Source organism: Hemitrygon akajei, chromosome 9 (genome assembly GCF_048418815.1).
Source record: "Hemitrygon akajei chromosome 9, sHemAka1.3, whole genome shotgun sequence".
NCBI lineage: Eukaryota > Metazoa > Chordata > Chondrichthyes > Myliobatiformes > Dasyatidae > Hemitrygon > Hemitrygon akajei.
In genome coordinates, this window is record NC_133132.1 from 71,640,976 (window position 1) to 71,654,306 (window position 13,331).

General features: G+C 42.7%; 1 protein-coding gene across 1 annotated transcript in view; it reads left to right on the forward strand.

Annotated features, from left to right (window-relative positions):
* Positions 1–13,331, forward strand: part of LOC140733237 (mitogen-activated protein kinase kinase kinase 5-like) — a 175,785-nt gene that overhangs the window by 151,806 nt on the left and 10,648 nt on the right. Inside the window, exons 27-28 of the mRNA XM_073056295.1 lie at positions 596–708; positions 6,076–6,152. Coding sequence (XP_072912396.1) covers positions 596–708; positions 6,076–6,152 — 190 coding nt within the window. The remainder of the gene's footprint in view (positions 1–595; positions 709–6,075; positions 6,153–13,331) is intronic.

Sequence of the window (13,331 nt, forward strand, 5' to 3'; positions counted from 1 at the left end):
GTCAGTGGTGTGCGGGAATCTGTCAGTTTCCTCATTGTCCTTGTACGTGAGCCAATAAGATGAGTATGATGGACTGGGCTGCCAGTGAGCAGAACCCAGTTAGAATCCCCAGACTGGTTTGTGGCCTTAGTCTTGGAATATAGTAATTTATTTTTAAGTTTGCTGTTTACTTATTCGCTGGGGAAGGGCATCAGCAATGCCTCCACTGGGAGATCTCAGACAGACAGGCAGTCAATCCACATCATGCATGTTTAGTGTTTATTAGCACCAGAGTTCATTGACAAATGAGCCCCTGATTTTATTTTTCTCAAGGAATAGCTTTCATAACCCTAGAACAGCGATAGAATTTTAAGCTGTTTTCAATGTACTAGGTAATTCATCCAGATAAACATTGCACAAAGGAAGGTTAGTTTTCACGAAATCGATAGAATTGGCGTGGCACCTTTAATATTGTCAGAGTTTACATTTTTCTAAGGATTTCATTTTTTGATTCAGCTGAAGCAAGTTTTCATGCCATAAAGATATTGATCTTTCACGACATGCTACTGTTGACTTCATTCATTGTGTTCTGTTTAATTTCATCTTATTTTTATAGACTTACCTACTCTGTCAGTGTGTCACTATGATTCTTCTCCAGTAAACCCTGGAGACTCTGAACTTATTAGCTGGTTGAAAGAACATGGCGCTGATGAAGATACGATAGACAAGGTAAGAAAAGGCACCAGTTTATGAAGTACATTATTCATCCGTATGGGGTGGGTATCCTTAACATTGCAAATTATGATACATGTGAAAAATGGTAACAAAGGAAAGAGTAGGATCTGTCACTGAGCAAAATGGTACTCTGTGTGTGGAGAGAGAAGTCGTGCATTTCTAAATAAGTATTTCACATCTATCTTCACAGGAAAGGAGAGACATAAAATCATAGAATGGTTAAGGCAGAGAAGGAGGCCATTTGGCCCATAGTGTCTGCGCAGGCTCTCCACTCGAGTAATTCTCCATTTCCAAGCACAGGCCCTTCCTCTGTGGCCTTGTGCATTCTTCTCCACCACATCTATCCAATTCTCTCTCGAAGGTTTCAGGTGAAGCTGCCATAACTGCATCAGTAGATTTCATGTCTCTTTTAATTCTCTTCCCCTCTATATCTGTGATCCATTCCATCCATTGTCAGTTTATATATTTCTACCAAGACCCTCCTCAACCTTCTCTTCTTCAACGGTAGTCCCAGCTTCTTTCATCTTCTTTTAAGTCTAGTCCCTTATTCCAGAAAGCATTCTCATAAACCTTTCCTGGGCATTTCTAATGCTTTCCTATCCTTCTTATAATGTGGCAACATAACTGAACACAATATTTTGTTGATACTGGACCAGCATTGTATACAGATTCAGCATATCCTGCCTGAGTTTATACTCTAAAACTCTATCAATACAGTCCAATATGTTATATACTTATTAATCACTTTTTGAAGTTAAGAATACATATACAGTGTATTCCAGTTAATTGGGACGCATCAGGACTAGTACATTTTGGCCCAATTAAGCGGCTGTGCCGATGCATTGAAGTTTCTTGGAAATGTTTAAAAAGGTATTTAAAAAAAGACAAACACTGTTTAACTGATTAACAAATCATGTATTTAACCAAAATACAGAGGCTAAAACACTAGCAATACTACTACAGTAATATAGAACAGCATTAGTTCCTAAAATTTATTGATGGAGAAATTCATCCAGTGTACATGGCCATGTTCTTTTGATTGACTGTAAATTAACAAAATCAGTACAGACGCTTTGTGCAGATAATCGATCCGTTATGCGATCCATTGCTTTCTTTGAACCTGATATTGTTGTGTATTTGTAGCCAAGGAAACAGTTCAGTGTGGCACAATTGAAGAGAAAAGGTCTTTTTCTCAGGCATTGTAGATATAATCTGTACAAACTTTTTGAAGCAGGTCCAGGAGTTCTGTAGATTTCCATGTTTCTGCACTTAAAGCATCAGCACTGCTTTCCTTGTTGTGTGCTTCCCTGAATTTAATGCGGTGCCAACATTTCCATCAAGACAATCTGCCATCTGTAGCTTTAAAATCTTCGTGAACAGCTTCTTATTTAACTCGTCTGACTTGTTTTGTTTCAACATTGGTCCTCTGACACACACACCTCGTCCAGTTGTGATGGAAAACCATTGATTGAGGTTCTCTTCAGCATCTGAATCTTTGCCTTCTTGGTTTTGTTTTGGTATATTCCCTCTCGTCCCTTGAGTAGTGCCCATTCTTTTATCTTGCTGATGCATTGAGTGTGCAATTGTAGTTTTTGGCACTTTCGTTATTTCTGGAGCTGACAATGAGTGATGTTAGGCAGATGACTTTTAATTTGGTCTATTAGGGTATTTTTTCCAGTTAGTGTCAAATCTTTCTATGGCATCTTAACAAAGGCACTTTTAAGTCAAAATAAAAATCAAAATTATGAAAAATACCTGCCTTTTGAATCAGTGTCCATCGACCCAAATGAATAACATAACACAAGCACAAGCACATGCAACATGCAACTATTTAAAAATTATTTGCTCTAAGCATGGTGTGTGGTGTCTAACAGCCACGTAAGTGTACGCAACTAACACTAGTTAGAAACTGTTCAGCAACAGTCTCCTGTCCCAGTTAAACGGATGGTGTTCCAAATAAACAAAGGGAATCCCAGCTATTTTCTTATTTGTGTTTGATCTTTAAGAGTTGTCCCAAATAAGCAGCTGCACTGATTAATTCATGGCCCTATTAACCGGAATCCACTGTATTAAGGGTTTGAACATCTTTTAAAACTGGACATGGTGATTTAAATCACATTTGTAATAGTTATTATCAAAGCAGAGAAAAAAGCAGTAATGTGGTTATATGTGATCTGTATGAAATACTTCTTCACACAATTTCTGATCATCAGTTACTGCGAAGGATTTAATGACAGACAGTAGAGGATACAGAAGAAATTCACATAAATCTAAGTTATTTGGTAAAATATTTGGAAAATTAAGGAAAAACTTCTTTACCTAGAGTGGTGGGTGGTGGGACATAGAACAGCACAGCATAAGAGTTCATACCTGAGAGGCTGGTGGAGGCAGAATCCTCAATGCATTAAAGGCAGATCTCAATGAATCATGATCTACAATGCTGGGGAGTGGGAATAACAAACATTTATCCTTTCAGTCTGCCACAAACGCTATAGGCTGTGCTGTAGGTTTCCACAATTCTATTTCCGCCTACATAACACATAACACCACATCCCATCTTTAATTGTAACATTGTTCAGTTGATACATTCCTTGTGTTAATGGGTCTACATGTTTGTAGAGCTAGCACATTCTATGTACAGGGCACCAATGTGGCCTCTCTGGATGATAAATTTCAAGTGTTCACAGCTTCTCTGCTGCTAAGCCCTTACCAATGTCTCTGTCATCTCAAAAGGCACGAGTTTTCCAGCATACTTCTGGCTTATTCATTCTATCCTCCTTATCCTTGGGGTAGTCAAAAACTCTGCTGCTCTTGCCTCAGTGTAAACACCGAGTCACATTTGTCTATGTCACATAAGTTTCTCTTCACCTCAGTCTTAAATCTCTTGCTATTTTATCTGAGACAGTTGACCATTTTTCTACACAACCCAGCCAGGGGGAGCATCATGTTCACATCCAACCTCTCTGGCTATGTCAGAATTCTATAACTTTCAAATGCATCCCTTCTTATTCTCCTAAGTGCTGGTGAATGCAAACATAGTTAGCTTCTTGCACCCAGAATCAGTCAGGTAAACTATCAATATATTCTCCTTTGGGTAAGAAAACCAAGTGCGGTGACATCAATTCCCTGTAATTTGTAACACAGCATGATTCCAACATTTCATTTGCTTTTTTGACTCCTTGCTATGCCTGTTTGTTTCAGTGACTTGTGTCTCAGAACACTTAACTCTTTTTCTATGTCAACATTTCCTATTCTACTTTATTTAAATTATATGGGGATTTTCTGCACTCTGGCTGAAGAGGGTAACTTCATATTTATTCACGTTACAAGTCATTTCTTTGCCAATCCAGACACTCAGTGGCCACTTTATTCAGTACCTCCTGTACCTAAAAGTGGCCACTGAGTGTATGTTCGTGGTCTTCTACTGGACCCATCCACTTCAAGGTTTGACATGTTGTGCGTTCATAGATGCTCTTTTGCACACCACCATTATAAGGTGGGTTATTCAAGTTACTGTCGCCTTCCTGTCAGCTTGAATCAGTCTGGCCATTCCCTTTTGACCTCTATCAATAACAGCATTTTTGCCAACAGAGTTGCTGCCTACTGGATTTTTTTTTGTTTTTCTTGCATCCTCTATACGTCCTAGAGGCTGCTGTGCACAGAAATCTCAGGAGATCAGCAGTATCTGAGATACTCGTCCCGTTAGGCACCAACAATCATTCCATGGTCAAAGTTGGTCAGATCACATTCCTTCCCCATTTTGATGTTTGGTCTGAACTTCCTGACCGTGTCTGCATGTGTTTATGCTTTGGATTGCTGCCACACAAGTTGCTGATGAGATGTTTGCATTAACAAGGTGTACCTAATAAAGTGGCCACGGACTGTAAATGGCCTTGCATCCTCTTCACCCTTTGTAATGCCATTCATTTTAGTATTGTTGGCAACATTTGGAATATTACATTTGCTTCCCTAATCTGATACATTGATACATGTTATGAATGGCTGTGGCACAAGCATTGATCCCTGCAGTACCCAACTAGTTGATACTTGCCACATTAGTAAAAATGTTATTCCCTATCGCCTCTTCTCATTGTTACTGTCAGGGAGGAGATACAGAAGCCTGAAGGCACACACTCAACGATTTAGGAACAGCTTCTTCCCCTTTGCCATCCGATTCCTAAATGGACATTGAACCCATGAACACTACCTAATTTTTGTAATATATTATTTCTATTTTGCACTATTTTTTAATCTATCTAATATATGTATATATACTTACAATAATTAACTTATTTCTTTCTATATTATCATGTATCACATTGAACTGGTGCTAAGTTAACAAATTTCATGACACATGCCGATGATAGTAAGCTGATTCTGTCTCCTGTCAATCAGCATTCAACCCACGCCAATATATTAGCCTCAAGAGCTTCCTTAATCCCCAAGTATATCGGATCTACAGGTTACTGTACATGCATAAAAAGCTCTGTACATTTGTCACACTATTTCCCCTTTAGAAATCCACATTAACTCTGAGTAATCCTGCTGTTATTTATATTTTCTAAGTATTCCATTTTCTCAACATTTATGATATAATCCAGTAGTTTGAAAATACAGTCAGATCAATAATCAGGGAGTCGAATTTGAGTTTATTTCCTTTGTTCTTACATTTTAACCCTGTGATTGAGTTATTATTCTGGTAAATCAGTTTAATGACAACAGATCCTTGCAGTGCTAAGAACTGTCATATCTTTCTGGTGTGGACTGATTAGTACTTCTGACAGTTATAGCTAAACATCTTCCTTCCCTTATTCCAGGTCACTAAATACTTGTCAATCTTTTGGCCTTTATGATTTTTTTTTGTTCATGATAGCATAACATTCAGATAAGGACTCCTACTACACTAAGTTTCTCACCATTTGGAAAGTGCATTGTTTTATCCTTTTTAGTTGCACTGTAGTGACCACAGATTTGTTTTAACCAGTCACTTTGGTAGTATCTCCTTGAGTTTATTGGTTTCATCAACAAACCTGCCCTATGTTGGCAACCCTAGATACATATAGACGGTAATAATTGTTCCTGATGAAGGAAACGGATCCGCTCAGATTTGCCAAGGGCGTCACGTTGAGATCATTATCAGAGTTTCTATGATTATTTTACATAATAGTTTGCCTCAAATTTACCGTTCAAGTAAAACACAGTTTAGAGTGTATAGATCTGCTCTCAGGTAGAAAAAGTACAAATTTTTTGTTAATTATAGTTTACACATTCCAAATACAGTATGTGTATAATTCAAAATGTAATAGAGCAAGATTGGTTGCCTTCTTGTGACCATGAAGATTTTTCTCTTACTTTACTCAGTTTGTGGCAGATGATTACACTCTAATGGATGTCCTCAACTACATGACAAGAGATGATCTGAAATGCTTGAGGTTAAGGTAATTGATTTGTTTATTCTTTTTCTGTTTAATTAGTCGGGAGGGTCAACGCTGGATTCATGAGGGAAGTTGACATTTCAGAACCCTTTTGAGGAGGGAGAAACAGGAATTCTTCTACCTATCTATTTCTTTCTCCCTCCCTTCTCATCTTAAATTCTTGTAGATTCCTCAGGAAAACATCCGGTCTACCTCCCCCAACCCCCATTCAATCTGATTGTCAGATTCTCCTGCCACTGGTGTCCATGTGGTCCACTTGACTGACTGGCCCCCATGTGGTCCACTTGACTGACTGGCCCAGGGGAAACTGAATTCCTAAATGTCACTGAGATCTATAAAACGCAAGAGGAGTTGATGTACATTGCATTCACAAAAGATGGAAAGAGTTTCACTGACACACAGGAGGAGAAATATAGAAAATGAAAAGATGAGGGAGAAATGTAACTCCTGGTAGTCAGGTGTAAAATCTGTGATGGCTCTCCAAACTTCGTGATGTGATTTATCACATTAGGGATTTTTTTTTTAATTGTTTGGCCATTTTGCCTGAGCCACACATTACTCCCTAAATAAGCATATTTCATCTCATTGTCACTGGTAGGACAAAGATACAAGACGCATTTTGAAAGACTGCTGTATACACTTACTGTCAGGAGATGTAGAGGAGGCTTTTTTAAAAATTATTAAGTGCAATCGTGAACAATAGCCAGATCAGAAATGCTGATGAAGTCAACTAGTTCCCAAAGAGAACTCTGATAGGCCAATCAAATGGTTCACTGCTGCTCAGTGATAGAACATAAAAATATCATATGTATAATTAAGAAACATTTAAAAAAATAGTAGAAATACTGGAGTCATGATGATCATGATGAAGTCTGCTGGAGAGAGACGTTTATACACATGCTGTCCTCTATAATTCAGAGAGATTGAAGGATATGGTTGCAGGGTGACAAAACGTGACAGGAGCACTTGGAACTAAAAACTAATCCCTACCAAGAGAAAACAGCACCTGATCTTTCCGCACTGTCCTCCACAGTTTAAGGACTAAGTCCAGCCGGAACATAACTCACAAGTGCTCTTGAAAGTCAGATATTAACCCTACCTGCCAACAACCAAACATTGCCATCCTGGTCCCCTTCATGATAACTTATGAAGAAGCATGTGACTTCCCTCCCAGAGATGATAGGTGTTTGTGCACCCGACTCTTGAAGGCTTGGACCCCGTCGTTGCAGATGTTTCCAACCACAGCATCTGGAAGGCTGTTCCAAATTCTGATAGCACAGTGAAGGAAGCTTCTATCCAGTGTGACCCAAAAGCAAAGCACTGGAGACAATTTAGCAGTAAATACGTTACTTGTAAACTGTAAAATAACAAGCCACAAGGGGTCACAAAACAAGAGATAAGAGATACTTAACATGACAAGGCAATAAGATAACTGAAGACGAGGAGCAACTGTTTGTTAACTCGTACAAACCAGCTAGCCTCAAAGCATTGTTGATGAGAACTGGGTTTAAGTAGGCTGCAGATGATGACTTGGAAATGAGGGGCATGCGACTCCTGTTAGCTGGTGGAGATTGGGAGGTGCTTATCTGTGCAGGCACCCGCCCCTGCCCACTACACCCAGCAACCGATGGCCCATAATGATAGGATGGATCCAGTGGGACACCATAATGAGTCGTGGATCCAAGACAAAACTTTATAGCATCCAAGACCTCTCCTTCAGACTGTACCCTTTGCAGTCGATCAGGTGCTGCACACCAGGGCCACGGTGATGTGAATCCATCAACTGGTGAACACGGGATCACTTTCCGCCATCCTTGGTATGTAGGTAGGGTGAGTGATCTTTGGACCATGGGCTTGAGATGGGACACGTGGAAAGTGGATGTGATCCGGAAGAATGGTGGCCACTGGAGGTAAGTGACTGGGTTGATGTGATAGGCAGTGTTAAGGGACCAGTGAACTGGGGTGATATTTTACAGGAGCTGGTGCACAGGGGCAGATTTTGGGTGGACAGCTAGATGTCATCCCCAGGTCAGAGCAGTCTGGCCAGGTGCCAACAGTAGCTAGCCTGGTGGCAGCAGGTGTGGTTGGCAGCTAAGATGGTCCTCTGTGCCCTCTTCCAAGCATTCCGGTATCAGCAAACCAGGGTTCAGGCTGGCAGCATCTTCACCATGGGCTCCTCCACAGGGACAACGAGAGGTTGGTAGCCATGAAGCACTTCAAAGTGTAACATACCTGTTGACAAAGAGGTGTACAGATTGTAGGACAGTTCAGTCCAGAGCAGATACTTCCTCCATGTGGAAAGGTTGAAGGTGGCGAAACTCCTCCGCTTGTTTGGCTCCTGACTGACGGTTGGTCTGCGGGTGACACTCACTGAGGTGTGGATAAGGGAGCAGAAGGCTTGCCAGAAGGAGGAGCCCAATTGAGGGACCTCAACTTATCCATTGTCCTGAGGGAAACTGGAGGCAAACTACACATTGGAGAGTCATGTCATTCTCAGTGGCTGATAGAAGTTTGGAGGGGGCAATGAAATGGGCCACCTTGGAGAACTGGTTCACCACTGTCATGATCACCATGGTCCCATTGGAAGGTGGCAAACCAGTGATGAAATCCATGGTGATGTGGGACCACGGACGTCGAGGGACTGGTAGGGCCGCAGGAGCCCAGAGGACCGCTGGCTGGAGGAATTGGACTGGGCACATTGAGGGCAGGCAATGACGACCTGACCGTCTACGATTGTGGTGGGCCAACAGAACCGGAGTCGCAGAAAATCCAGGGTGCATCGTGCACCTGGATAACCAGAGTGGGACATTGCAGTGCCTCAGAGCGCACAGCTGCTGGGATGTACATGTCAGGTATGTTGGCAGGAGCAGGCTCATGCTGTAGGACCTGGTGGATCTGGTTCTCAAGATCCCAGATTTTCGAGGTGAGAAACCGTGAGGATGGAATGATGGGATGAGGGTCAATCCCAGTTTCAGCTGGGTCAGACTGGCGTGACGGGGCATCCGCCTTTGTGTTCTTGGAGCCAGGTCCATTGGAGATGGAGATGAATTGCTCAAAGAAGAGGGCCCAGCAAGCCTGAGATGGGTTGAGTTGGTGGGTCTATTGTATGGATAGCAGGCTCTGGTGGCCTGTCAGGATAGGCTCAGTCGTCCCCATCAGCCACTGTCTCCATTCCTCCAAGGCCCATTAATGGCGAGTCACTCTATGTCTCCTCCTCCATAACTGTGAGAGTGGAACTTGCATGAGAAAAAGGCACAAGGATGTGTCTTCCTGTCATCCTGGAGAGGATGGACCCGACATCAGATAGATCCACCTCTACCACAAAACGTCTGGAGGAGTTCAGATTGGAGAGAATGGAAGTGGTGGTGAAGCATCTCTGGAGCTCCTCAAACGTGTGATCAGCAGTAGCAGACCAGGTTATCCATGAGCAGGTGATGGTGAGGGGGGGGGGGGGGGAAGGAGCAGCGATTTGGCTGTAGTTCCTGCTGAAGTGGCAGTAGAAATTGGAGGAGCCCAACAAGTGCTGTAGTTGTTTGAGGGAGTATGGTCAGGGCCATTCGATAATGGGGCATGCTTTCTCTGGGTCCATGGCTATTCCTTGGAGTGAAAGGACATAACCCAGAGAGGAAAATGACTGGGGTGTGGAATTGGCATTTCTCTAACTTGCATACAGCTGGTTTTTGAGGATACTGAAGGACTAAATGGATGTGAAAGGCATGGTCTTGGGGGTCCTTGGAGAAGATGCAGCATCTCTCAGGATCTGGTTGATGAAGGCTTGGAGACGGCTGGGTTTTTGGAAAGTCTGAAAGGCATCACCAAGTTTTAACTGAGCAGTTGGTGTTATGAATGTAGTCTTTCACTCATCCCCCTGGCAAATGCAGATCAGGTTGTACATGCTCTGTAGATTCACTTTGGTGAAGGTCTGGGCCCTGCAGAAACTTTTGAACATGCTATCCATCAAGGGGAGAGTTCCTGTGGGAGTTTGGTGAGGTCAAGGGCTTCTTCCATTACCACAGATTTACCGGGTGAAATCAACTGAGGTTGCAGGAAAGTGGCCCGGCAAGCGGATTCTCAACTCAGCAGTGAACCAGATAACCAGGCAAAGTGAGGGTCAAGAGTGGAGAGTCAGGGGTAGCCCAAGATGAGAGGAGTGTCGGGTGTCGCTAATGAGAATCGGATGGACTCTCAGTGCTCTCCGATGTTCGTGCACAGGCCGTATGTGTGCTCTAACCACCTCAGACCCAAGGGACATTTATCAATGGCCATGATGCAGAAGGTGAGAGAGAGCGGCTCAGTAGCGAGTCCAAGTTGCGCACAGTGTCCGGTTCAGAAAGTTGCTTGCTGTGCTGGAATTCCCCAGAGCCTCCTGTGAGCATAGAGCTGTTGGGGTGTGGAGGAGGATAGAGAGAGAGAGAGGGGGGGGGGAAGGGGAGGGAGAGAGAGAGAGAGAGAGGCTATGGTGCTGAAAGGAGAGGAAGGAGAGGCTTGGGTGAGCTTACAAGATAGAAGGCCCCTTGTGTCTACCTGGCGGTGCTATTTGCCCATGTGTAGTGGGCATTTGATGCACAGGCAATCACTTGCTCCACAGAGAGAGTACAGGTTGTTTCTCCACCAACACTTACACTTTTGGGGAGTTAGGAAAGCTCTCCCTGCCTGCATGGATTCTGGAGGTATTGATGAGGGTCCTGCAGCTTGAAATGGTTCTAGGAACAGAACTGGGGTTCTGGCTGATGATCTGAGGATCATTCCATGAGATGTTATCAATTTGGAGGGCCAGATTGATGAGGCGTTTGAGGTCAGTGGGCATCACCTGGGTAGATAACTCATCTTTTAAGCTCTCCTAGAGGCCATGATTGTAACGGGCCAGCAGAGCATTCCTGCTCCACTCTGCCACAAGCGTCCTGAATCCCACAGTTAATCCAGGTTTGACACAGGCGAGGCATCTAATCGTTACTGCACTTCCACTTCCCAGATCTCTGTATCTCGGTGGTGAACTCCTCCTATTGATTGCAAATGGCAGTTTTATTGTCCCAGATAGCAGCAGCCCAGTTCAGAGTTTACCTAATCAGGAGAGAGATGACGAAGGCAATCTTGGCTTGATCCATACAAAACAGAGATGACTGGATCTTGTAGTGTAAGACACATTAGGCTGGAAGGGATGGCATTGGGTTGGGAATTCATCAAAGCATTCAGGCACTGGAGCCCGGGGCTCAGGGAGAGGATGTTGTCTATCACAGGGTTGCTGTGTGGGGATGGAGAGTTCAAAGATAGCAGGCAGGTTTCCTGTTGCTTCTGGATCATGTGCTCACATTGATGGATGACTTCCTTTAGGCAACCATAATCTGCTAGGTTAATCCTTGTTTCATCCATCCTGTCATGAAATGTAGAGGAGGCTTGACCCAAAAGCAGGGCTTTGGAGATGATTAGCAGTAAACAATATCATAATAAAGTTCAAAATAAAGCTGTGGGGGCACAAAACAAGTGAGAACAGATACTTAACACGTTAAGAAAGTTTCAAGGCTAGGAACAGCTGGCTGGTTCATGTTAGTGAAGAAAGGAGTGGGGATGAGAGCTGGATTTAAATAGGCTGCAGGTGATGAGTTGGAAATGAGTGGCAGGTGACTCCTATCTGCTGGGTGGAAACTGGGAGGTGCCTACCTATGCAAGCCTGATGCACATCTTTTGAATTGAATGTTATTACCTAGGAATACAGGTCCATAATTTGTTGACCTTCATAAATTAAAGTATTGAGTACGGGAGATGGGAACTTATGTTGAAGTTGTATAAGATATCGGTGAGGCCAAATTTGGAGTAGCGTGTGCAGTTTTGGTCACCTACTTACAGGAAAAATGTAAATAAGTTTGAAAGAATATAGAGAAAATTTACAAGGGTGTTGCCGGGTTTGGAAGACTTGAGTTATAAGGAAACATTGAATAGATTAGGACTTTATTCCTTGTAACGTAGACGATTGAGAGATTTGAAATTATGAGAGGTGTTGATAGGGTAAATGCAAGCAGGCTTTTTCCACTGAGGTTGGGTGGGACTACAACCAAAAGTCATGGGTTAAGGGTGAAAAGTGAAGAGTTTAAGGGGAACATGAGAGGAAACTTCTTCACTCAGAGGATCAGGAGAATGTGGAATGAGCTGCCAGTGCAAATGGTGAACATAATTTCAATGTCAATGTTTAAAAGATGTTTGGATTGGTACATGGAAGGTAGGGGTATGGAGGGTTATGATCCCGGTATACAGGTCGATGGGAGTAAGCAGTTTAATTGGTTCAGCACAGACTAGATGGGCTGAAGGGCCTGTTTCTGTGCTGTACTTTTCTATTGACTCTATGACTATTATTGTAACGCTACCTAATTTATTATTGCCTGGCAATTGAGTCGTGTTTCGCTGAAATAAGCAGGATTAAATGGACAGCAGCACAAGATGCTTTATTTCATTATGTGACTTTGCTATATTCTTTAACCTCTCTTAGGAGGTACCTCTCCAACACAGTTTGCATTATGTGTAGGTAGAGTTACTGTACACCAAGCAGGAAAGAAAAATCTCCCAAGCTAGGAATGTGCTTTACATTGAAGGTCAGACTTGTTCACTGGCATAATATCACGTGAGTCATGGCATCAGTCAAATTATTTCACAACCATTTGTGCACAGCTATGAGGTAATCCTTTTTATTTGGATACCAGTAATCACAACGAGGCTCCAGCTCATTAACCTGTAATGCATGATACTATCAGCCACAAAAGGAAGGCGTCACAGGGATGAAGCAAACACAACAGCTGCTCAACCACACCGATGTCTGTCTATACACTGAAAGATGTTGCTATTGTCCTCAAAGTAACATACAAACGAATTTCTTTATTTTTTCCATGAAATCTCTCTGCTTCCCTTTCGACCATGTACTGCATCACCCCCTCTGTCACTGTAATCTAGCTGCTAGAACATTGGAGCAGTTCCTTCAGCCCAGTGTTCTGTCAAGCTCATTAAACATGGGATGCTGCTCCTTTTCTTTTCAAATCAGTATAAATGACATTAGTGACATTTAGATCCCTTTGTCCTGTATGGTAACTTCAGGCTGGGGGGGGGTAGCTGAAGGTATCATTGAATTGGTGGATTTGTGGCTAATTGGACCATTGGAATCCCATTTGCGACAAAGGTGACCTGTGCAAGAGTATA